The sequence below is a fragment of the Xenopus laevis genome, chromosome 1S (genome assembly GCF_017654675.1).
Source record: "Xenopus laevis strain J_2021 chromosome 1S, Xenopus_laevis_v10.1, whole genome shotgun sequence".
Taxonomy (NCBI): Eukaryota; Metazoa; Chordata; class Amphibia; order Anura; family Pipidae; genus Xenopus; species Xenopus laevis.
In genome coordinates this window covers 48,543,757-48,569,159 of record NC_054372.1, presented here as the reverse complement: position 1 = coordinate 48,569,159, position 25,403 = coordinate 48,543,757, and the positions used below count along the sequence as shown (strand labels likewise).

General features: G+C 38.6%; 1 protein-coding gene across 5 annotated transcripts in view; it reads right to left on the bottom strand.

The window, feature by feature from the left end:
* Positions 1 to 25,403, bottom strand: part of LOC108704365 (type II inositol 3,4-bisphosphate 4-phosphatase) — a 339,921-nt gene that overhangs the window by 98,969 nt on the left and 215,549 nt on the right. For all 5 annotated transcript variants that reach the window (XM_041579561.1, XM_041579564.1, XM_041579563.1 and 2 more), the window contains 2 exons: positions 12,507 to 12,618; positions 6,227 to 6,293 (listed from right to left, as the gene is read on the bottom strand). In XM_041579561.1, the coding sequence (XP_041435495.1) occupies positions 6,227 to 6,293; positions 12,507 to 12,618 (179 nt within the window). The remainder of the gene's footprint in view (positions 1 to 6,226; positions 6,294 to 12,506; positions 12,619 to 25,403) is intronic.

The following is a 25,403-nucleotide window of genomic DNA, read 5'->3' as shown; positions in this document are numbered from 1 at the left end:
TTTCCCATGACAGTATCCCTTTAATACAGAGCCCTGATGAGAAGAAAGAAATTTATAAAAAAATGCATGTATGTACTAAGTACAAGGAAATGTGTGTTTCCAATCTACAAAAGAAAAATAAAAGGGCTTTAGTGTCCAGTAAAACGGTTAATAAAAAAAACTGCAGGTCTCTAGCAAGTCAATAGATCAATTTTGCAATAGGCATGTACTGTAAATAACCTTTAAGCTTAAAAAAAAAAGACTTTCTGCTCATATAATATTTTAAAGATTTATCCATTTTTGGAAGTGGAACAATTCATTAAAACCTGCGATGCGTTTTGTGTTAGGGTTTAAGAATTTGGATGGGTTCTCAGCATTATTCAGTAGCAGCACTGAGCACTATGACCTCATTGCACAGGAATAGATGTTCAACTGCTCAAAGCAATCAAACATCTTCTCACAAACTGATAAACATGTTAGCAACTTGTCAGCAGAGTTGTCGGATTATAACTACTTTTCATGCTTTATGCCAAGGATAATCCTTGAACATGTCCTGATATGTGGAATAAACGCTGCAGATCAATACAAAATCATTATGCATAGTGTCTGGGTGGCCCACACACATGTAGAGGAATGGGATACTGATGAGATATATCTTCACAGATGTGCAAAGCATTCTAATTAGGGAACTTATAGTTATACTGCACCATTATCATCATGTTGCAGCTATTAGACTTTTGCCTGGTGGCATAAATAGATTGCGGATAACAGTAGCTACAGAGCTTGCATTATAATTATATAATGTGGTGAGATACAGGTAGCGAGTGTGTTCTGCTTAGAAAGTGATCCACATACAGTATCAGAATCCTATTTAAGACATAGTAATTAAAATGAGCTGCTTTTTTGCGAGGAGATGCTAAGCATAACCATATCTAGATATTTTGCTCACCGTGTCTAACCATTTCACTCAATTTAAATGTATAATTATGACTCTAATATGAATGGAATGAGTTGTTGTGCCATGGTATCTTTTTGTGTCAGGGTTTCTTGTGTGAGTAGTGTGAGACATGTAATGCCAAAACTATGTTTGCTCCATTTATAGGAGAGATTTGTTTTATTTCATATTTGTATTGTAGTTTGAATGATGTACCTGTTTACCAGTGTAACTCACATCCCCTCACTACACAAATTCAGACACATTTGCAATACCCTGTAAAGATTTGTTGAAATACTGAACCAAATCTGAACCACAATTTGGAATGAGTTGTTGTGCCATGGTATCTTTTTGTGTCAGGGTTTCTTGTTTGAGTTATTTAAGTAACCATTAAAAAAACTTCCAGGAAGCTCTACATAAAGTTCTTTATTCCTCATAAAGCTGCTGAGTTATGGCAGGTGCATTCAGTTTTGAAGCAGTTTCTGGTGAAGAACATACACACAAGAACTCGCTGTGGAGCGCTGATCGGAACAATCCAGGAGACAGTGTCTGATGAAGTGCCAAGGATGTGATGTAGGCACAAAACGCGTTAGAGAGACTCACATACCCCTCTGTTCCATGTCATTTTAAGCGTTGAAATAAAGCCGGATTAATATTACACTGTCTCCTGGATTGTCCCGATCAGTGAGTTCTTGTGTGTATGTTGGAGCCGGTTGGAAGTGACTGGCGTATCGCGAGAGCAGCGGTCGGCTGGGAGACGGGACACACTGGTGGGTGAGCTCCGCCATTACCGCATTGTTACTAATTGTCTGGTGAAGAGCAGCAGAACAAAATACTCACAACTCATTTCAGTTTTTAAACATAACAAATAGCATGAACTGAATATATAATGAAAAAGGGGATGGCATAAAAATATTCAATTTTCATGTGCAGATGAAGCGGAGTAGTTTTGTCACTAGTGCTCTGACAGCTGATGCCTCGCAATGTGGAGAGGCTATAAATTAATTGCTCTGTGTAACCATTTCAGACCCCTTTTCAGTAATTAGATTAAATAATATATGAATTTCTATAGGATTTATTGTGTTGTCAAACCAAGACTGTTAAACCAACTGCACCAGAAGAAGGATCCTAGTGGTTCAAACAAGTAGTGCAAATGCATTTTCAATAGTAGAGAAATTAGGAGAGCACACTTTAAGCATATTAATGCTGTGGTTATTTGTTTATTTGCTGACCACCAGTACACGTCATGTTCCGGGCCTGTGTGCCCTTTACCAAGTGTAACTTGATAAAGGAAACACAGGCCCGAAACATGACGTGTACTGGTGGTTGGCAAATAAACAAATAACCACAGCATTAATATGCTTAAAGTGTGCTCTCCTCATTTCTCTACTATAGAAAGTTCATATATCAGGAAAGTGGTGACCTGATTGAGGGAAGTTGCACTCTTGAATTGAGTTGTCAGTGTGTTTTTTGGATATCTCACTGTTTAGTGCAAATGCATCTTGAATAAACTTAACTACTTCAACACATCAGCTCTCCAGTGAAATCTCAATGATCAATTACAATGATAATAGGTGGCAAGTCAAATTATAAATTGATCCTGATCCTCCAGACTAGCGATGGGCAAATTTGTCCCGTTTCGCCGAACAATTTGCGAATTTCCAGCGAAGCGGGCAAAAATTAAAGTCAATGGGCGTCCAAATAATGTTGACGCAGAATGGTTATGGCACGATCTACTTTTGTGGCGCACGTAGGATATTTTTTTACGCTGACAAATTTTCACCGGAAAATTTATGCGGCAGTTTCGCAAACTCATACACCGGTGCCAAAACACAAATTCGCGCCTGCCAAATTTATTTGCCCATTACTACTCCAGACCCTATGAAAATGATCTGTTTCCCACACATACACTGAAATCGGGCATAACATATGCAAAAAATGCTGGCACTCACATGTATCAGCAGCCCTATGTCAGGCTACAATCCACATAAGAGATACTTGTGTATTGGGGGAAATCTACACTCACTAGTCCTATCTTGGTCAAAAATATTTATTTAATGCAAAGCCAATGTTTTGCATGTTATACCAGCCTTCTCTGGGCATCAGTCATAAACCTTACTCTTAAAGGAAAAGTACCACCAAAAAATGAAAATGTTTTAAAGGAATGACAATATAATGTACTACAGGTATAGGATCCCTTATCCGGAAACCCAATATCCAGAAAGCTCTGAATTACGGAGTGGCTGTCTCCCATAGACATTTTATCCAAATAATCCAAATTTTTAAAAATGATTTCCTTTTTCTCTGTTATAATAATACAGTAGCTTGTACTTGATCCCAACTAAGATATAATGAATCCTTATTGGAAGCAAAACCAGCTTATTGGGTTTATTTAATCTTTAAATGAATTTCTAGTAGACTTAAGGCATGAAGACCCAAATTATGGAAAGATCCGTTATCCGGAAAACCCCAGGTCCCGAGCATTCTGGATAACAGGTCCCATACCTGTATTACCCTGCACTGGAAAAACTAGCGTGTTGGGTTCAGAAAGACTACTATTGTTTTTATAAACAAACTGCTACTGTATGTAGCTATGGGGGCAGTTATTCAAGCACTGGATACACAGTAGATAACATATATATTCAGAAGAATTGTATACTACAGTGCTTATCTGCTATCTGCTGTGTATCCTGTCCCTTTTCTCCTTTTACAGCTTTGAATGGCTGCCCCCATGGCTACACAGCAGCTTGTTTATATAAACTACTGTAGAGTTTCTGAAGAAAACACACCAGTTGTACCACTGCAGGGCAACAGTATATAATATTTTCCCTACTTTTATACACTTTCATTTTTTATGTGTTACTGTTCCTTTAAGGGGCAATTTTTTCAAAATGTGAGATTAGAGCTTGCCACAGAAAAACTCACACACTTCCTATGCATTCCTAAATACAATTTTAAAAATCCAATAGGAATGAATAGAAAGCGTGTGAGGTTTTTTGTGGTGAGCTCTTGTCTCACATTTTGATATATCTGCCTTGGGCCCCCAGTTGACGTTAGAGGTGCCATGTCTACAGTTTTTGACCTTTCAATGTTTTTTGCATTGTTAGTCAAAATAAATACTTGCCTTCCTGTCCTTTTTTATATGTCTTACAATATAATATAGACATCAATAATTATTTTTACTGGCTATATGGTAGCCCTATTTGAAACTGGTTATGTGGTTAAGATTTATTCTGAAATATCAATTGGGATTTATGTACCATCAGACAATACTCTGGGAAACATTAGTCTGTGATATTTCATTTTACTGCTGTGATGAGTCAAAATGTCAGCTCCTGCAATAAAAACATATCCATTAAAATAAACATGAGTCGCTGGCATGACTATTTTCAGTCTACAAAAATACAGTATACCGTATTTATAAATTGGGCAACTGTTTACTTTATGCCATGTTTATACTTTACTCCATTATCCATAATGTTCCGAATTACAGAAAGGCCGTCTCCCATAGACTCCATTATAATAGAATGATCCAAATTTTTAAAAATAATTTTCTTTTTCTCTGTAGTAATAGAACACTAGCTTGTAGTTGATCCAAACTAAGATAAATTAATCCTTATTGGAATCAAAAGCATAATGGGTTTATGAAAATCCAAATTATGGAAAGATCCATTATCCGGAAAACTCCAGGTCCAGAGCATTCTGGATAACAGGTCCCATACCTGTATAATAAAAGCCTTTTTCAAATTAAACAGGGAACCTGGTTTTCTCCCTGGTGAGAGCAGAAGAAAAGGATAGATCTGCTATATTGTTAAGGAAAAAGCAACAGGTTTTCACAACAGAATAGTGTCCGAACACGAGCTGTCACGATTACTCCAATGCAATGTGCTGAATGGCCATATTTAGGTGCCAAGACTAAGGGGCCCATTTACTATCAATCGGATTGTGATTTTTTTCCATGATTCTCGAAAAAGCTCTAAAAATTTGAGATTTATCAAGTGCAAAAACCAAGAAAACCTTGTTTGCAAAACTTAAGGTGGCCATACACTAACCTTACTAAACGAGCGGATCTTAAATCGATTTGCCCACTAACAACTGGGCGATATCGGATGGGGCCGAACGATCGGATTACAATAATATGAATGGGCTCGACTGGTCGCAGGACCGCATCAACTAGCCGATGTGCTCCTGGATCGTACAAAAAAATCCAACTTGACCGATTGATATCTGGCCAATTTTTGGCCTGATATTGATCGGGAGGACCCGTCGGGAGCCCCCACATATGGGCAGATAAGCTGCCGAATCGGTCTAAAAAATGGCCACCTTTAGCCAAGTAAAAGTTGCTGAGTTCCTATAGAAGCCAATAGGAACTACGCTGATCTTATTGGACTGCTTTTTAATCGATTCAGAATTTTAAAGGTTTTTGGATTTTGTTGTGAAAAAAACTCACATTTTTGGAGGTTTTCATATTTTTTGGCAAATAGTTCAGTGCCTTTTTCACTCATAAATTTTATATCAGGATCCTTTTCTAAATTCCATGACATATGTAGTTTAAAAGAACATGAATATTTAGTTGGCTTCAAAAACTCTAAAACCACTAAAATTAGAAGGTTAATAAATAAGCCTCCAAGTTTAATTTTTCATGGACACCAGATTACATTCATCTACCCTGGAGGTAATAACCAGGTGAGTGTTAAGAGATCAGAGAGGCTTAAAATATGGGGTTAGTGGCATAGAGTCTAAATATATTTGAAAGTCACCTACATACAAATTCTATTAAAGACATTTGAATAAATGCATTAGTGAAATCAGAAAATATTGTGCTATGAAATCCACAAGACTTGTGGCACTATCCTAACCCTAATTAGACCAATCCATATTATTGTCTGTTACACACAGGCTTTGAATGATGAAATATGATGCACAGTACTGTATTTAAACCCAGTGGCCTTTGCTTTGACAAGCTTAAGGCAGGGTTAAATTTGCATCTACCTACACTGGTAATACTAATTAATCCTTCACATATACTATACTTCAAAGAGAACTTGAAATGAATTACTTAACTCTGCTACAGCTGATGACAATTAATTAGCCCATGCAATTAAGAAAACCATAACATAAAAAAACTCTACATTTAAAATGTGGCAAAGAACAGAACTTCTCACAAAATACAGTTTAGCAGCTAAATTAAAATGTATAAAATAAATTATTCCAGTGCTGGCTATAATCTATTTTATTTATTCATGACAATTATGAAAATATTGATGAAAACACCTATAAATGATGTGCTTAAACCTTAAAGAATGTCTGTACCTGTATTTAATAAATTGTCCTTTCCACTGTTAGCTTCTGGTGAAGTGCATTCACAGACCAAAGAACACTGCAAAAAAAAAGGAAGCATGTTAAAAGGAAAGTTTTTTACTTTTTTAATGCACATTAGCTTTGGGTGCAAACTGCTGTCTGTTTTTATTCTGCTGAACACAAATTTGTAAGTCATTTTAGCAGAAAATATTGCAGAGATGTTGGTTATTTTAACATCATGTGCAACTTTTCAAATAAATAAGTTAATAAAAAATAATAATTTGCACAAACTTAATGAGTATTCTTTTCAAAGCAATATTTCTTAAAAAGAAGATACAAGAACAGGTATATAAATTAAATAACAAAGATTTAGGGATTTATGGTCAAACACAGGGGCGTAACTACAGAGGAAGCAGACCCTGCGCCTGCAGGGGGGCCCAGGAGGTATAGGGGCCCCACGAGGCCCTAATTAATGAGCAATTTCAATATATATTGGTTAAAAAAGGGCAACATGTGGTTATGTTGGGGGCCATAAAATGAATTTGCTGTGGGGCCCAGTAACCTCTAGTTACGCCACTGGTCAAACAGTAGCATTAAAAGAGTTATTGGTATGTTATACTTAATAGTGATAATATATGTTATTATTATTATTATTATTAATAATGCGTTTCCCGAATTTTCAACGGACAAATTCGCCCATCACTATTTACTAGCAGTTACTAAAGGATACCATAATAACTAAAAGCAAACAAGGTATTTTATTAAGTAGACATTGGTAACTACAGCACATTAGATATTACAATATATTCAACAATATATTAATTACATTTAATAATAATTAAATAAATTAAACTGAATAATTTAATAAAAAGGAATAGAAGGAAGGCAGAGATTGGCCACAGGGCAGAACATCAGCATGTAGGCAGATAGTATATGCTAATTTCCTGAGCACCGACGTTATACACTCCAGTTAGATTCATAAAAAAAAGTGAAAAGGCTGCTGCAAGAAAGCCAAACAACTACATGTACAACATTTCAGTTATTTTTACTGGGCCAAACCTTGGTAGCCAGTGTAATTTCTTTCATCTTCCATACAAACACAGACATAAGCATTCAAGCACTCTATTCTAAATCATGGACTGAAACAACATTTTTGTCTTTACTATTTCATAAGAACCAAACAGCATATGCTACTATTTGTTAGTGTGTGTTGTTTATTGCTACTTTAGTTACTCTGGTGATGTTAAAGGGATACTGTCATGGGAAAAAAATAATTTTTAAGTAAAAACCCATGTCCCACTGAGACACATTCAGTTACATTGAGAAGGAAAAACAGCAGCCTGCCAGAAAGCATTTCTCTCCTAAAGTGCAGGCACAAGTCACATGACCAGGGGCAGCTGGGAAATTGACAATATGTCTAGCCCCATGTCAGATTTTAAAATTGAATATAAAAAAAATGTTTGCTCTTTTGAGAAATGGATTTCAGTGCAGAATTCTGCTGGAGTAGCACTATTAACTGATGTGTTTTGAAAAAAACATGTTTTCCCATGACAGTATCCATTTAATGATGAGACCAACTGCAGTTCTGACCAGTTCAATAGCAGTAACAGCAATCCAATAACAAAAATGCCTCTACCACTCTTGTGTTTCATCTGCACACTGATGTCATTAGAACATCTGTTCTACTGATTGGGTTGTTGATGATTTTAGGGAAGAAAATCAGCAAAAACAATAAGCTAAGGGGGGTTATTTATCAAAGTCCGAATTTATCTCAATATTTTCTGATACAAACTCCGTTCAAATCCGCTCGGGTTTTTAACGCTTATTATTACATTTTCCCGAAAATTTGCTTTGCCGGAAAAAATCTAATTTTCACAAATTTTTCGTCTTTTTCGACTTTTTCATCTGATTTTCAAGATTTTCACGATTTTTTCGTTATTTTCACCTGAATACTCAGAAAACTTTGAGGTATTGCTCAAAACCCAGCGCACATCAAAAAATCATTGGGACTTCTCCCATTGACTTATATGCAACCTCAACAGGTCTGAGATGCCGGATTTTCAGGTTCGGACTTTTCCATCCTCATCGTTTAATAAATTCCGAAAAATTCGTAATTTTTTTTAAAAGTCAGATTTTATATAAAAAAATCACGATTTTTTTGTGATTTTTGCATTTGGAGTTTAGTAAATAAATGTGTATCAGAATGGTACTGTATGAAGGTTTGGGTAACTTTGTGTGTATGTGGCATTGCTGTTAACATCCATTAATGTTTATCAGTCTAATGGCAATAAGTCACTTAACATATTGTTGTAAGAACTAGGGATGCACCGAATCCAGGATTTGGTTCGGGATTCGGCCTTTTTCAGCAGGATTTGGAGTCGGCCGAATCCTTCTGTCTGGCCGAACCCAATCCGAATTTGCATATGCAAATTAGGGGCAGGGAGGAAAATCACGTGACTTTTTGTCACAAAACAAGGAAGTAAAAAAGCTTTTCCCCTTTCCACCCCTAATTTGCATATGCAAATTAGGATTCGGATTCGGTTCGGTATTCGTCCGAATCTTTCACGAAGGATTCAGGGTTCGGCCGAATCCAAAATAGTGGATTTGGTGCATCCCTAGTAAGAACCAAAATATGTTTTATTCTGAGATATAAACAAACTTTAAAGCACATACACACTGTCAGTAGAAATGCATTTAGTAAAGAAAGATGGACGGTTATGATACTGAGCTATCTCATAGAACGCAGGTGTAGCAAAACGTTAGGTTTCATTACTTTTTTTTCAGATCCATAATTACTATGCAAATTGGCTCTGCAAAAAGATATTTTAATGGTATGGAACATGAACATTTTACCTGTTGATAAAAACACAGCTGTAGCACAATTTTAACTATTCTCAATGGTATATCATTTGTAGAGATTCCCGACTCATTTTATTTTATCCAATTTGAAACCATTTTCAGACAGTTTATTAAAATTATAGCTAAAATAAATATTATAGGAAGAATAACTTTGCGTCTGAGTTTTAAAACATTGGCAAGAGTTGAATCTGTGATAAGTTATTTGGTTCTTGCCAATCCGCTTGATAAAGAGGAGGCTGATAAAAAAGGACACATGAACAGCTAAAATGTCTCTAAATGTCTCTAGCATATTGAAGAGAGCAGATAAGTAAAGAAATTAAAATACATTTCTTTCTGTCCTTTAAAACTCATTCCAGGATGCATCAAGAGACATTAAGATGGCATCAGCACCATATACTTGCTTGCAATTTAACTACAGTAATTACAGATATATGGAGATCACCCCTAAAGTTAGAGGTTATGAAATAAAAATACAAGGTTTGCACCAGATCTAGTAACCCATAGCAACCAACCAGCTTGAAGCATTTGACATCTGTTTTAACGCAAACATATGATTGGTTGTTGTGGTTTACACATTTTATTGCAGTTTAAGTTCCATTATAAGTGGGGTATGTCAACATGTAGGGTGACATTTTTAAATATTCTAAATTACAGTATATATTGTACTAATGAAATTGTGACAACAGGAGGAAAGAAAAGAAAAAAGTTGTTTCTGATGATTAAGGCCAGATGTTACTTGGCAGACTTTTTCTTGAAAAGCGTACAACTTTATTTGGTTGATCCCCAAGGAAAACAAATTCAAAGTCATTCAAATATTTCCCAAAATACCATTTGCCATCCATGAGGAAAAGAGGGGTGGTATGTCAGGAGCATAATGGTTAATGGAGGCTCCATAAGAAACGTATTTTCAGTGAAAAGACCCTCTGCTCAATTCAATGCTGAAGGAAGGAAATCCAGGGGAGAAACTGGTCTGTAGTTGGGATTTGTTTAGCAACTGTCCTTGTTGTTTTTTAAACCTGGTAGGTGAGATTTTGCCTATAAAGCCTTTCATGAAAATGGAAATTCTTTGAAGCAATACGGAATTTCTCTTTGTTTGAGATGGAACTAGAATTACAACAGACAACCGCTAGAATTTCTTAAGAGTTTAAAGAAAATACATTTTTCAGCGGTACACATCAATATACAAACTTTATTTTTGATATGATCCCTTTAATAATTGTATTACATTGAAACCTCAATTTTAAGTAGCCTGATTTTAAGTTTTAATATTAGCATGCAATCACAGATTTGAAGGCTGTTTAGTCATTGTTGGGATAACTCGCTGACCATCTTTTCACACATAGCTGACACAAAGAAGGTACAGGATCATGGTATGACCAAAAGTGTCTGTGTAGCTGCTGGTTCAACATCTCATTCTAAAGCCATGGGTATTAATATTAGGATGACACAGCAGCTTCTACTATTCTGGAAAGTTTTTTCACCAGATGCTGAATATTGTTCATTGGATTCGTGTTTATTTAGACAGAATAAAGAATTGGCACAAAGTCAGCATTCCAATTCATCCAACATGGTTGAGTTCAATGCTGTGTGCAGTCCGATCAAGTTCATTTACTCCCATTACATAAAAGTATGTGTTCTGTGTGGGCCTCACTATGCATGGTGCAATTGTTGTGCTAAAACAAGAAAGGGCCTTCCCTAAATGGTTGCAACAAACTAGAAAGCATAGTATTGATTAGTTTGGCACAGCCACCTGCAGCATTAAGGTTTATCACGAGAACCAGAAGCCCTAACCCAAACCATGAGAAATAGCCCCAGACTTAAATGCCTTTTATAGCAAGCTTTATCCAAGACATCACACATGACAAAGGAACTCCTCAATTTGACCCTTAGCCTTGAGCCATCCCACTGAACCTCATTTTTACATATCTGAATGAAACACCAGGAGACCGAGATGGGTAAAATGGCCACCACATTTATTCACTTTTCATCAAATAAATAGGACCTTGTCAGCCTACCCTAAGGCAAGATTTTCAAGCCAGAATTCAATAAGAGATCATTTTTATGTCCTGTCATTCCTCACTGAAGACTCGAGATTAGAACTATGTCATTATATCCACCAGTATTGGGTTGTCTCTACCCACAGAGAGGATGGCCCCAAACTCTGCTGACAGTTCAGCAGCCCTGCTGACAGCCCTAAATCCAAGCAGGCTGTCACCAAGCACAAGCAGTAGTAGCGTCTGTATCAATCAACCCACTGTCCAGTCAGAGGAGAGAACCTCCTTTCTCCCTCTTCTAAATTTACCTGTGCAGTACTCTGACAAGGTCCTACCACTGCTGTGACAAATAAAACTTAAAATACATTGTCATATTTCCAGTTTTGATCCAGAGGAAGGCAAAAACCCAGCCTGAAGCCAGTGCCAATTGTGCCGCAAGAGGGAAAATAATCCTTCCTGGCCCCAATGGTGATCGGAAACATTCCCTGAATACTATTGCGGTCCTATTACCGGGACATCTGCTCTCCCCGCAACCATCCCTCATATCCAGCATTTCCTAATAGAGGAGTGAGATTCGTCGACTTAGGTTAAGTCACACATATATTTAGTAATCCATCTATATTCCATCGATGAGCAGATAACCTTGAGTCAATATAGCTCTCTCTCCTTATTCTATTTTTAACCCTTTTAACTACCAATCATTAAAATTAAAATTTTAAATCTATCTCACATGGTGGGTATCTCTAACATAGGTTGTGGGCTGGTGCAACTTTATGGGTCATTCTCTCTATTTTTTTTGCGTTTTGTGTTTCTAGTTTATTAATCTTTCATACTCATATTACTATTAATATTATACTTTCTCATACAGATCCTTTAGACAGGTACCGTATGACTGAGGAGTGAGATGAAAGCTAAATAAGCTTTGAGAAAATGAATATCAATCTTTTAAGGCTTTTTTTTCTACCAAGTATATTGCTAAATCCAAAGTGCATCTAAATAAAGGGCAGACTACTTTACTTGTAATTCCCTTTCTAAACCAGGCAGTAGCTATTCTAAGGAACAGGTAACTCCTTGCGGCTAGAAATACAGAGGTGATCCAAGTTTACCAGGGTCCCTAGGCAACCCGGCCAGCCACATCAACCCCATGTGTGCCCATGCAAAGTTCTGTGCAGGGGCATTGTGATTGACATTGTGGGCAAGAGAGCCTGGACTAGGGGTAGGCAGAAGAAAAAGGTATCTGCCCAGCATTCCACCACCCCCATTATTGCGCCTTAGGCAGGGGCTTCTTCTACCTCTAGTTCTGGTGCTGAAACCGTGTATGTATGTATTTATTTATTTATTTAGCACCACCAATGTACACAGTGCTTTACGAGGAGTAAACACAAATTGAACAATTCAAATTCACTTTTAATTAATCTGAACAGGCATTTCAATGGTACCTTCTGTTCATGCACATCTGTTGTGATGCGATCTGCCTCCCCATTCTCTATCTCTCCCATCTTCACCAGACTTACTTCAATATTGCCAATTTTCTTTCCACCATTTAGGGTCCTGCAACACAAGAGCACAAAAAAAAATAAACAATGTGGTTTCAGCCCTGCAAGATGCACACAGTTAAAAACAAAAGCCTAGATTGCTCTGAGGAATTTATTTTTTTTTTGTGTTGTTAATGACAGTATCCCTTCTGACGTGCTGCAGTATCATTATCTGTAACCATATCACACAGAGTAATTGTGATGCTTAATGGGATGACAAAACCTATCAGGGTTACGAAAGACTGACTCACTTGTTATTCAAAGGATTATCCTTCTACAGTATTTAGCTATAACCACACCTTGGCAATAACAATTCTGGCAACTGATGTGGCGGCAATCTTCTAAAGAACATTCTAGGTGTTCTCTCTGGTTTGCACTACTAAATTCTAGGTATTCTAACATTATTGTAACTCTTTTTAACTGGTATACCCATAAACAGTTATAAACACTGTATATCCTATGTATGAAATGACATGCAGATGTAGAGCACAGGACTTAAACTGTGGGTTAATGATCATATAAAAGGTTTTTTTTGTACTGCAATGCCTGTACTTGCTGCGAGTTGTGTGTTCTATTTATTCTGAAGGGCGGAGGTGAGAAAGAAGTTATGTGCATCCGGGGATGAAAATAACAACCTGCACATTAGAGTTTACTTCAGTCATGTATCTTTCTTTATACAAAGATCAACTGTGTGACATCATCAGCTGCTGCTATTTTCTTCCTACTATTTATGTACTTGCTGTCGGTTGAAGGTCACTGCTGTGCATTGGGAACAAGGTTTTACTTACAGATCTTGCACATTTATTTACTGTTAGATATGGGGACATAAATGCTTTTCCATGAAAAGTTGTTGTTTTTTTTAATATGTGGTTCTGCCAGACCAGCACAATTTTGGACATTGTTAAATATTCTTTATATTTAACAGCAATGTCAAAGAAGCACAATCATATTTAAACAGAAATGAACAACAAATCATTGCAGTTCAAAAATTGCCATGTACTGTCAATCTTTATATAGGTCAGGAACGGAATATACTGTAGCTGTAAATATTATCTAAACACAAATAATATCATTCTGTTCAATAAATCCATAAAACATTCAGTTCTTTGTAAATCAATCATTCCTTTCTCATAAGCTGTTCATATGATACAGAATTGCATATATAGCATTGGCTATATCTACAATATATTTGACTAACGTACAAGTCAAAAGCGACATGCTAGAAGTCACACATCTAAAGGGTTTAGAAATAAATGCATGTGTGGTATACACACACACACAATTATATATATATATATATATATATATATATATATATATATATATATATATATATATATATATATATATATATATATATACATATACATATACACACACATAATGTGTGGCAACTTACGCAAATGTCTGAAGTGGTAATACCCATAGCAGCTTCAAGGCCCATTTCAGTTATGAACAATATATGCAAAAAAGTTTGTTAATCGCAAACCTAAATACATTGGTCCACAGACATTGATATGTACTGTACATATAAGAAAAATGCTCTTGGACAGTGCTTTAGTCATTGTTTTAATCTAAAAGATTAGCGATATCTAACTCTTTTAAACTACAGAATTCATCCTAGTTCTCTCAGCTTGCATCCTTTTACTTTCTGGTTCCTATTTTCTGGAGAGAGAGAGACCTCTCATATTATTAATAGATAACATGAGAACATAAAGAAGAAAACTCCTGACATTTTGTAAAATATGCAAAAAAGGAGAAGGGAGGGTGAGTGGGATGTTTTTACCTGATAAGAAAGTTAACTACTTTTTCCCCTAACATCACATCTATCTCTTTCTCCATCTCCTGGCCCAGCTTTCCCCTGCCTTAACTCATTCTCTCAACTCTCCTTCTCACCTAATCACAGCTACATTCTACCAGTTTCTAAACATAAACCCGCTACTGTGCCACATATGGTCTAGTATCAGGTGAAAGGAAGGGACGGATTTTGGCAATATTGCGTAAGAAGAAGTGACAGGTTTTGACAGTGGTGTTAATATGATCAGAGAAGGAGAGAGAGGAGTCAAAGATTACCCCCAGACAGCGTGCTGAGTTGACAGGATTAATGAGCATGCCATCAATAGAGATAGTAAATAGGGGAGTAGCACCAGGCTTAGGTGGAAAGATGATAAGTTCAGTTTTTGTTAGTTTGAGTTTGAGGTGGCGCTGGTTCATCCAATTTGAGATGGCCAGGAGGCAGTTAGAGATCTGAGCCTCTGTTTCAGCTGTTAATGAAGGGGTGGATAAATATATTTGGGTATCATCAGCATACAGATGATAATTAAAGCCAAATGAATGGATGAGATCTCCCAAAGACAGAGTGTACAGGGAGAACAACAGCGGACCAAGTACGGAGCCTTGCGGCACCCCCACATTAAGTCGAACTGGAGATGAGGTTTTGTTATCATAGGAGACAGTGAATGTTCGGTTAGAAAGGTAAGAAGAGAGCCAAGATGCAGCCTGGTTACGGATGCCAATCGAATAGAGAATCTGCATCAGGAGAGAGTGATCAACTGTATCAAATGCAGATGATAGGTCAAGGAGGAGAAGGATGGAGAAGTGACCTTTGGCTTTGGCAACCTGAAGATCATTTGTAACTCTGCACAAAGCAGTCTCAGTAGAGTGACCAGGCCGGAAACCAGATTGCAGAGGGTCCAACAGATCATGGGTGTGTAGAAAGTTAGTAATACGGTAGAACACAATACGCTCTAGGAGTTTAGAGGCAAGTGGTAGAAGGGAGACAGGATGGTAATTTGATAGACAGGCTGGGTCAAGCGTGGCCTTTTTAAGAATAGGCTTTACACAGGCCTGTTTGAAAGAAGAAGGGAAGGTTCCAGAAGCTAGAGAAGAATTGAAGATGTGAGTAAGTAGTGGGGTAAGCTCTGCAACACAGTGTTTGAGCAGAGAAGAAGGCATAGGGTCAAGGGGGCAAGTTGTGAGTGGAGAGGACAAAAGAAGCTTGGAGACATTGTTACTGGAGGGAAGGAATTAAGACATGCAGAAGGGGGCTTAGGAAGGAGGAACTGGATTACATTAGTAGAGGTAGGGATATTGTTAGGTTATACAGAGAATAATGTACCCCCTGTTGCAAAACTTATGGATACAAGAAGTCACCTTGTATCTTTATATAGTTAGTGAACTCTGAGGTGACTTTATAGCCTCATATTTTATAACAATTGGAATATCATTTTTATAACACACAGGTATAGGCATTGCTTATTTATTATAACAATAGTATAAGTAGTTCTCTGATATTTTTAAAAATTTCAAAGTTCTCAAATTTTTGCAACATTTTAAAGCTGTATCTGGCAAGATTTTGAAGGGATTGCATATGAGTAATGACGAGAGTGTGGAATCAAATATGACTCCAAGACAGTGAACCCTGTGTAATTTGAAAAAGGGCTGCAGGTGAGCCCGAAACGTTATGTTTATTGCAGATCTAAAAGCCATGTGCTAATAAAGGCTTTTTAAGTTATCATCTTGAATGGAGCTGTGTCATATATGGTAATACTAGTGAACCCTGTGTACAGACATGGATGATTGTATTATTTAAAGTAACAGACAATGTTGGGACAAGGCACATGTATGGGTGGGAATAAGTTGAGGTCTTTTTAGTTGATTTTTAGAAAACAAAAAAAAAAAAAATACCAGAAGATATAGCAGAAGAGAAAGGACCAGGACAAGAGAGATTTGAGAGTTATCATCATGCCTAAATATATAAATAACAACCAAAATCATAATTGATCCAGCCCCATATTAATTGTTGGATTAATAAAATAAATGTTTGTTAAGGAAAATAAATTGTTGAAATAATTTAAATTCAAAAATTTCAAAGATCTGGATTTTTGGAAGTCTCTAAGTACAGTACTTGAATATTGGTATGTCACATCCTTCAGTATATTAGCACATGGTAGTTCCCCTGTCCCATGAACATTTATTTTGAATGTGCCAGAAACTTTTTAGCCAAGCAATCACATTTCTGCTAGGAGGGCCATTTTAGGTTTCATGTTAAACTTTGATATTTGACCCCGATTTGGAAATATTCACTAGAAGTATCTGAAAGTATTAATCTAGAGAGAGGAAATTAATTTTAAGCTTGTGAAAGCTGCCAACACACAAATCAACAAACAGCTCCATAAATGTCAAGGGAACAGCCATCATTAGCTATGCCTGATGCTGTGAATGCCAAGGAATACTGGGCCGGTACAGCTATCAAAACAACTACCATGTCTTGCATTTAAAACATAAAGATGAAAGATAAATATCCTGCTTGAACTGACCTCAATGAAAAGATACACTTCTGAAAGAGGATGAAAACGGAAAAAAGGACATTTCTGGGGCCCAGAAAAAACTAATTTTCAGCATGCAGCATTTATCTGGAAGTCCTGCTGTGTTCATGTAGCCTGAGAGGAAACAATTTAGCCAAACAAAATGGGAGATCTGAAATGCTGTATAAATAGATGATTTAGCAAAGGTAAACCTCTCAGCTAAAAATCCGTACTTGGGATTTGCACTATATTGTGGCACCTGTCACGGTTGGAATGTCTCATTCTATTGAGGGCAAAGTCTGATGAATATTAAACATTTCTGAAGACCTGCCTGTGTAGATAATCCACGGAGCTGCATTTATTAGATATGAGATGACAGAGCTATGTTTATCACTCAACAGATTGAGTAGGGAGAAAAAAAATAAAAGTTCTGTTAAGGCCATTAAATTAAAAAACACACAAACAAAAAACTATTACTTTGTTTCCAAACTTTGGATGACTAGGTAGAGAATGGATAAAAAGTCAGTCAATTTTCCCGGGAAAAAAGTAAACGATGCAAAAATGATTTTAATTCTTAAAACATAATTCAGATTGGATTGCTTAACCCTTTTCATTTTAAGTATGCATTTCGGGATTTTGCCCAAACAGTAACACCAACAAATGAAATTTCTAAATGAATAATTAAATGATAATGTATTGCTGCCCTGCAATAGTAAAACTGGGATACTTGCTTCAGAAACAGTAATAGGGTTGCCACCTGTCCGGTTTTGATCGGCAACCCTAAACACTACTGTAGTTGATATAAACAAGCTGGTGTGTAGCCATGGGGGCAGCCATTCAAAGCTGAAGAAGGAAAAAGGCACAGGCTTACACAACAGATAAGCTAAAATACAATGAGACTATATATATATTACCCATGCCTTTTGACGTATGCCCCTCTCAATTATTTTTCCATGACCCTTTACTAATCCCACTGCCCAGTCTTCTCTAGTTTCCCCATAATTCTCTAACTTACCCCCCTTGCCTAGTTTAAACACTCCTTGATATTTCCTTGTACATGGGGAGACACATTTATCAAAGGTCGAATTTCGAATTCATGTGAGTTTTTAAAAACTGTCCGAAACTCCCATAAATTCGACGAATCGAAATTTAGTAATAAAATCAAATTTTTAAACTCGGATAAATTGAATCAACCCCAAAACTCGAATCAAATTCAATTTGAATTTAGAAAACGTGATTAAGTTTTTTCCTCCAAAAAAACTTGAATGTCAGCAATTTGGCAGGTTTTAGGTGGCGAATAGTCGAATTTTATAAATCTCGAAATTCTAATTCTTTTAAAAACGCTAATCAAATGTGAATAACTCCCTAGTCGAATTTGACACTTTTGACCATAAAAAAAATTGAAAATTCTAATTTGAATTTTCAATTTGACCCTTAATAAATCTGCCCCTTAGAGTAATCATTAGACTCTTATAAACCCACTTAGGTTAATCCTGATTAAATGTGCATGTTCAGGGTTAAGACAAGAAGCTTTTATCCAGACCTTCACTACACAAACATTATTGCCAGAAAGAAATACTTAAATTTGTTCATCAACCATGATCCCTTTCCATCTAGTCTCAAATCCAGTGTGGGAACCAGATTTAAGTTATAAATAAATTGTTTTGTGGACCATATTAAAGAATCAAGGATTTATATTTAATAATAAAATAACCATTTCCATCTACTTTCTGTATGGACTTTACAGTTAAAAGCCATATACCGTCATTGATATTTCCACTATGTTTCTGCATGCAGTTAAAAATAAATTCTAAAAGAATCATCTTTTTAGTTGATGGGCATCTCTGAGACCCCAGCAAGCAGACAACATTTAATTACAGGTCAAAGGAAGGCGAAATAGAAATGGAAATTGTAAAAAAAAAACTACTAAAAAGGCCAAGCCTATATCACACTAAACATAATTACATAATCACAATGGGGGGGATGTAATAAAAGCAGAAAATCATCCATAGTTATAGTTCTCTGCAAATGTTGCAAAAAAAGACTCAATCTTTCCATATCTTTTGTTGTGCAGTGCTTTGCCCTCAAGGAGCGCTTTACAAATAAAAATATACATACATGCATACATATATGGATTAAAAAAAGACCATTTTTAGACGTGGGTTTTGTCAAAAAGAAAAATATAGACCAAAGTAAATATCACTGCCTTAACTGGAAATGTTCTTTAAAAACAGCCAAACAAAACATTTAAAGTTTCCTTGTAATCGTAGACTAAAATAGTTCAGATTACAAGTTAACTAAACAAACCACACATTGTTAAAAATAAATTACAAAGATGTGGCCAGAGATATTGCCACCTGCCGTCTCTAAATCCAATCTTGGCCTTTGTTCTATAGCATCTCCCAACTCCAGCATGTTTTTGTTTAAAATCAATCGAAAAAAGTTCTTATTATGTTAAAGGGCTCCTGTCATGATTTTTATGGTGTCGTTTCTATTTCTAAATGACACTGTTAACACTGCAAATAATTCACTCTGCGCTATAAAATGTCATTCTTGACCCAACAAGTGTATTTTTTAGTTGTAATAGTGATGTGTAGGCGCCATCTCAGGTCATTAGCAGCACTGTGGAACTGCTTTCTGGCCGGCTATTGTTTCTCCTACTCATGATTTGCAACCCAGCATATAGCAGGAGTGATAGAAATATATGCTTATAGTAGAGTGGAACCACTGAAAAGCCTATTAAAGCGATGATCAAAATTCTTTGCTGGACGGCAAAATGTCCAAAATAGCTCCTGCAATGTATGTTGTTCAGAAAAAGTAGTTGCAAAAAAAAAATTAAGAAAAGTAACTGCAGAAAACAGTCGATGTGAACAATTGTCCATTGACTTCAAGGCATTTTGCAAATTTTGGAGAATTTTCCAAAAAATGGGACAGATTTTGGTTATCGTTTTATTGTATCTGCTTCCCACATACTGTGCTTATTTCCAAACTGCACAAATGTAAAATACAAATCAACACAGATCCTTACATACAATAGGTAAAACTTTCCGTATTTAATATATTTATAAAACTAAAAAAAAAGTTTAATTTTAATACAGTTATGACATTTTTCCCCACTTTGGAATATTTATAGAAAATGCCAACATTGATTTCAAGTACAGGTATAGGATCCCTTTTATAAAATCAGTTATCCAGAAAGCTCCAAATTACAGAAAGGCTGTCTCCCTTAGACTCCATTATAATCAAAAAATCCACATTTTTTAAAATAATTTTCTTTTTCTCTGTAAAAATGAATTAGTACATTGTATGTGATCCAAACTAAGATATAATTAATACTTATTTGAAAAACACCAGCTTATTGGTTTATTTGATGTTTACATGATTGTCTACTAGAGGTAAGGTACGAAGATCCAAATTACAGACAGATCTGTTATCTGGAAAACCCCAGGTCCTGAGCATTCTGGATAACCAGTAGGGATGTAGCGAACGTCGGAAAAAAAGTTCGCGAACATATTCGCGAACTTGCGCAAAAACGCGAGCGGTTCGCGAACGGTTCGCGAACCCCATAGACTTCAATGGGAAGGCGAACTTTAACATCTAGAAAAGACATTTCTGGCCAGAAAAATGATTTTAAAGTTGTTTAAAGGGTGCAACGACCTGGACAGTGGCATGCCAGAGGGGGATCAAGGGCAAAAATGTATCTGAAAAATCTGCCTGTGTGTGCTTGGAAGAGATAGTGTAGGGGGAGAGCTGTTAGTGATTTCAGGGACAGATGATAGTAAGTTTGCTGGCTAGTAATCTGCTTGATACTGCTCTGTATTGGAGGGACAGAAGTCTGCAGGGATTTGAGGGACATTTTAGCTTAGGTAGCTTTGCTGGCTAGTAATCTACTGTTCTCTTTAAACAACTGCCATACGTTGACCTTGTAGGCATTGTTTGCCCAGTTTTTTTGGACGCAGCCACTGAAGCACAGTTGCCAGAAAAAATATGCCATATAAATGCTGAAAATAGTCATTTTTCGCCATACGTTGACCTTGTAGACATTGTTTGCCCAGTTTTTTTGGACGCAGCCACTGAAGCACAGTTGCCAGAAAAATTATGCCATATAAATGCTGAAAATATAAATTTTTTTGGTTGCAGCCACTGAAGCACAGAGGCCAGAAAAATTATGCCATATAAATGCAGAAAATATGCATTTTTTTGGTCGCAGCCACTGAAGCACAGTTGACAGAAAAATTATGCCATATAAATGCTGAAAATATAAACTTTTTTGGTTGCAGCCACTGAAGCACAGAGGCCAGAAAAATTATGCCATATAAATGCAGAAAACATGCATTTTTTTGGTCGCAGCCACTGAAGCACAGTTGACAGAAAAATTATGCCATATAAATGCTGAAAATATAAATTTTTTTGGTTGCAGCCACTGAAGCACAGAGGCCAGAAAAATTATGCCATATAAATGCAGAAAATATGCATTTTTTTGGTCGCAGCCACTGAAGCACAGTTGCCAGAAAAAATATGCCATATAAATGCTGAAAATAGTCATTTTTTGCCATATACGTTGAGTCAACGTATGGCAAAAAATGACTATTTTCAGCATTTATATGGCATATTTTTCTGGCCTCTGTGCTTCAGTGGCTGCGGCCAAAAAAACTGGGCAAACAATGCCTACAAGGTCAACGTCGTTGACCTTGTAGGCATTGTTTGCCCAGTTTTTTTGGCCGCAGCCACTGAAGCACAGAGGCCAGAAAAAATATGCCATATAAATGCTGAAAATAGTCATTTTTTTGGTCGCAGCCACTGAAGCACAGTTGCCAGAAAAATTATGCCATATAAATGCTGAAAATATAAATTTTTTTGGTTGCAGCCACTGAAGCACAGAGGCCAGAAAAATTATGCCATATAAATGCAGAAAATATGCATTTTTTTGGTTGCAGCCACTGAAGCACAGAGGCCAGAAAAATTATGCCATATAAATGCAGAAAATATGCATTTTTTTGGATGCAGCCACTGAAGCACAGTTGCCAGAAAAAATATGCCATATAAATGCTGAAAATAGTCATTTTTTGCCATACGTTGACCTTGTAGACATTGTTTGCCCAGTTTTTTTGGTTGCAGCCACTGAAGCACAGAGGCCAGAAAAAATTAAACCAGTAGGGTTTGCACCCTAGTTTGTAACGGTGGCGGAGGGAGGAGGAGGACGCTAAAGGACAGCTGTGTGTGGAGTCATGAGGCTTGAAGAGAAGGACAGCTGCATAGAAGTCAGAACAAGTCTTCCGGCGTGCAGTAACCCTCCGAGATCCACCCCTCATTCATTTTAATAAAGGTCAGGTAATCGACACTTTTGTGACCTAGGCGAGTTCTCTTCTCAGTTACAATCCCTCCTGCTGCACTGAAGGTCCTTTCTGAGAGCACACTTGAGGCTGGGCAAGACAAGAGGTTCATGGCAAATTGTGACAGCTCTGGCCACAGATCAAGCCTGCGCACCCAGTAGTCCAGGGGTTCATCGCTCCTCAGAGTGTCGATATCTGCAGTTAATGCCAGGTAGTCCGCTACCTGCCGGTCGAGGCGTTCTTTGAGGGTGGATCCAGAAGGGTTGTGGCGCTGCCTTGGACAGAAAAACATTTGCATGTCTGACGTTACAGACTGGCCAAAGGGCTTTGTCCTTGCAGGTGTGCTCGTGGCAGGATTACTGGCACCTCTGCCCCTGGAATGTTGATGAGTTCCTGAAGTGACATCACCCTTAAAAGCATTGTACAACATGTTTTGCAGGCTGGTTTGTAAATGCCGCATCTTTTCGGACTTGTGGTATGTTGGTAACATTTCTGACACTTTATGCTTGTACCGAGGGTCTAGTAGCGTTGCGACCCAGTACAGGTCCTTCTCCTTAAGCCTCTTGATACGGGGGTCCTTCAACAGGCATGACAGCATGAAAGACCCCATTCTCACAAGGTTGGATGCAGAGCTATCCATCTCCGCTTCCTCATTATCAAGGACTGCATCATCCACGGTCTCCTCCCCCCAGCCACGTACAAGACCAGGGGTCCCCAAAAGGTCACCACTAGCCCCCTGGGAAGCCTGCTCCTGTTGGTCCTCCTCCTCCTCCTCCACAAAGCCACCTTCCTCCTCTGACTCCACTTCTGGCACCTCTCCCTGCGTTGCAGCAGGTGCCTGGGTTCGTTCTGGTGATTCCGACCAGAAATCGTGCGCTTCCAGCTCCTCGTCACGCTGGTCTACAGCCTCATCTGTCACTCGTCGCACGGCACGCTCCAGGAAGAAAGCGAAGGGTATTAGGTCGCTGATGGTGCCTTCGGTGCGACTGACCATATTTGTCACCTCTTCAAAAGGTCGCATGAGCCTGCAGGCATCGCGCATAAGCACCCAGTAACGGGGGAAAAAAATCCCCAGCTGTGCAGATCCAGTCCTACCACCCAGTTCAAAAAGGTACTCGTTGACGGCCCTTTGTTGTTGCAGCAGACGTTCCAACATAAGGAGCGTTGAATTCCAGCGAGTCTGGCTGTCAGAAATCAAACGCCTGACTGGCATGTTGTAGCGCTGCTGAATGTCAGCAAGGCGTGCCATGGCTGTGTAGGAACGTCTGAAATGGGCCGACACCTTTCTGGACTGGGTGAGAACGTCCTGGAATCCTGGGTACTTGGAGACAAAACGTTGGACTATTAAATTTAACACATGTGCCATGCAGGGCACATGTGTTAAATTGCCTAGTCTCAACGCTGCCAACAGATTGCTTCCATTGTCACACACCACTTTTCCGATCTGCAGTTGGTGTGGGGTCAGCCACCGATCGGCCTGTGACTGCAGAGATGACAGGAGTACAGATCCGGTATGGTTTTTGCTTTCCAGGCACGTCATCCCCAAGACAGCGTGACAACGGCGTACCTGGCACGTCGAATAGCCTAGGGGGAGCTGGGGGTGCACAGGTGTGGAGGAGGAGAAGGAGGACCCAGCAGCAGAGTAAGAAGAAGAAGAAGACGAGGTAGAGAGCGATGGAGGAGTAGAGGTGGTGGCAGAACCGCGTGCAATCCGTGGCGGTGACACCAACTCCACTGTTGTTGTTGAGCTACCCATTCCCTGCTTCCCAGCCATTACCAAGTTCACCCAGTGGGCAGTGTAGGTGACATACCTGCCCTGACCATGCTTGGAGGACCATGCGTCAGTAGTCATATGGACCTTTGGCCCAACACTAAGTGACAGAGATGCGGTAACTTGGCTCTGCACATGTTGATACAGGTGTGGTATTCCCTTTTTAGAAAAAAAATTGCGGCTGGGTACCTTCCACTGCGGTGTCCCAATTGCTACAAATTTGCGGAAGGCCTCAGAGTCCACCAGCTGGTATGGTAAAAGCTGGCGGGCTAAGAGTGCAGACAAGCCAGCTGTCAGACGCCGGGCAAGGGGGTGACAGTCAGACATTGGCTTCTTACGCTCAAACATGGCCTTCACAGAAACTTGGCTGGTGGCAGATGACTGGGAATGGGAACAGGTGGTCAAGGTGGAAGGCGGAGTGGAGGGTGGTTCAGACGGGTCAAGGAGAGCAGAGGTAGAGCAGTAAGATGCTGGACCAGAAGGAGTGTGGCTTTTAGTTTGCCTGTTGCCTTTGAGGTGTTGCTCCCAAAGTGCTTTGTGCTTGCCGCTCATGTGCCTTCGCATAGAAGTTGTACCTATGTGGCTGTTGGGCTTACCAAGGCTCAGTTTCTGACTGCACTCATTGCAAATTACAATGCTTTTGTCAGAGGCACACACATTAAAAAAATCCCACACTGCTGACTTTTTGGAAGTGTGCGATCTGGCGGTAACAGTAGAAGTTGGCGGAGTTGGCGGTATTGGCGGCAATGGCGGGTGCGTTGGCCGGCTGAACACAGGTGCCGATACATGTTGTTGCCCTGCTGATCCCTGCGGGCTGTCCTCCCTGCTTCTTCTAAGTCTTATTCTCCTACTGCCTCTCTGACTCTCCGTCTCTCCATCTGAACTACCCTCCTCTTGCTCTCTTCTACTAGGCACCCACAAAACATCAATCTCCTCATCATCATTCTCCTCAGATGCATCAATTTCTTCTGACACATCACAGAAGGAAGCAGCAGCGGGGACCTCCTCCTCATCACTCATTATGTCCATCTCTATCGTGTTCTCTGCCAGAATTAAATCTGGTGTAAGGTCCTCATCTCCTTCATCTTCTTCTGGCAATAATGGTTGCGCATTACTCAGTTCAAGAAACTCATTGGAAAATAACTCCTCTGACCCCAGTGAAGAAGGGGCACCGGTGGTGGAGGAAGTGTTACGTGGGGTGGCCATAGCAGTGGAGGATGAGGAGGATGTTGTGGTAAAGTTAGAAACGGTAGAGGATGGGGTGTGCTGTGTAAGCCAGTCAACTACCTCTTCAGCATTTTGGGAGTTCAGGGTCATTGGCTTTTTAAAACTGGGCAATTTGCTAGGGCCACAGGATTGCATAGCAGCACGGCCCCTAGCACGGCCTCTG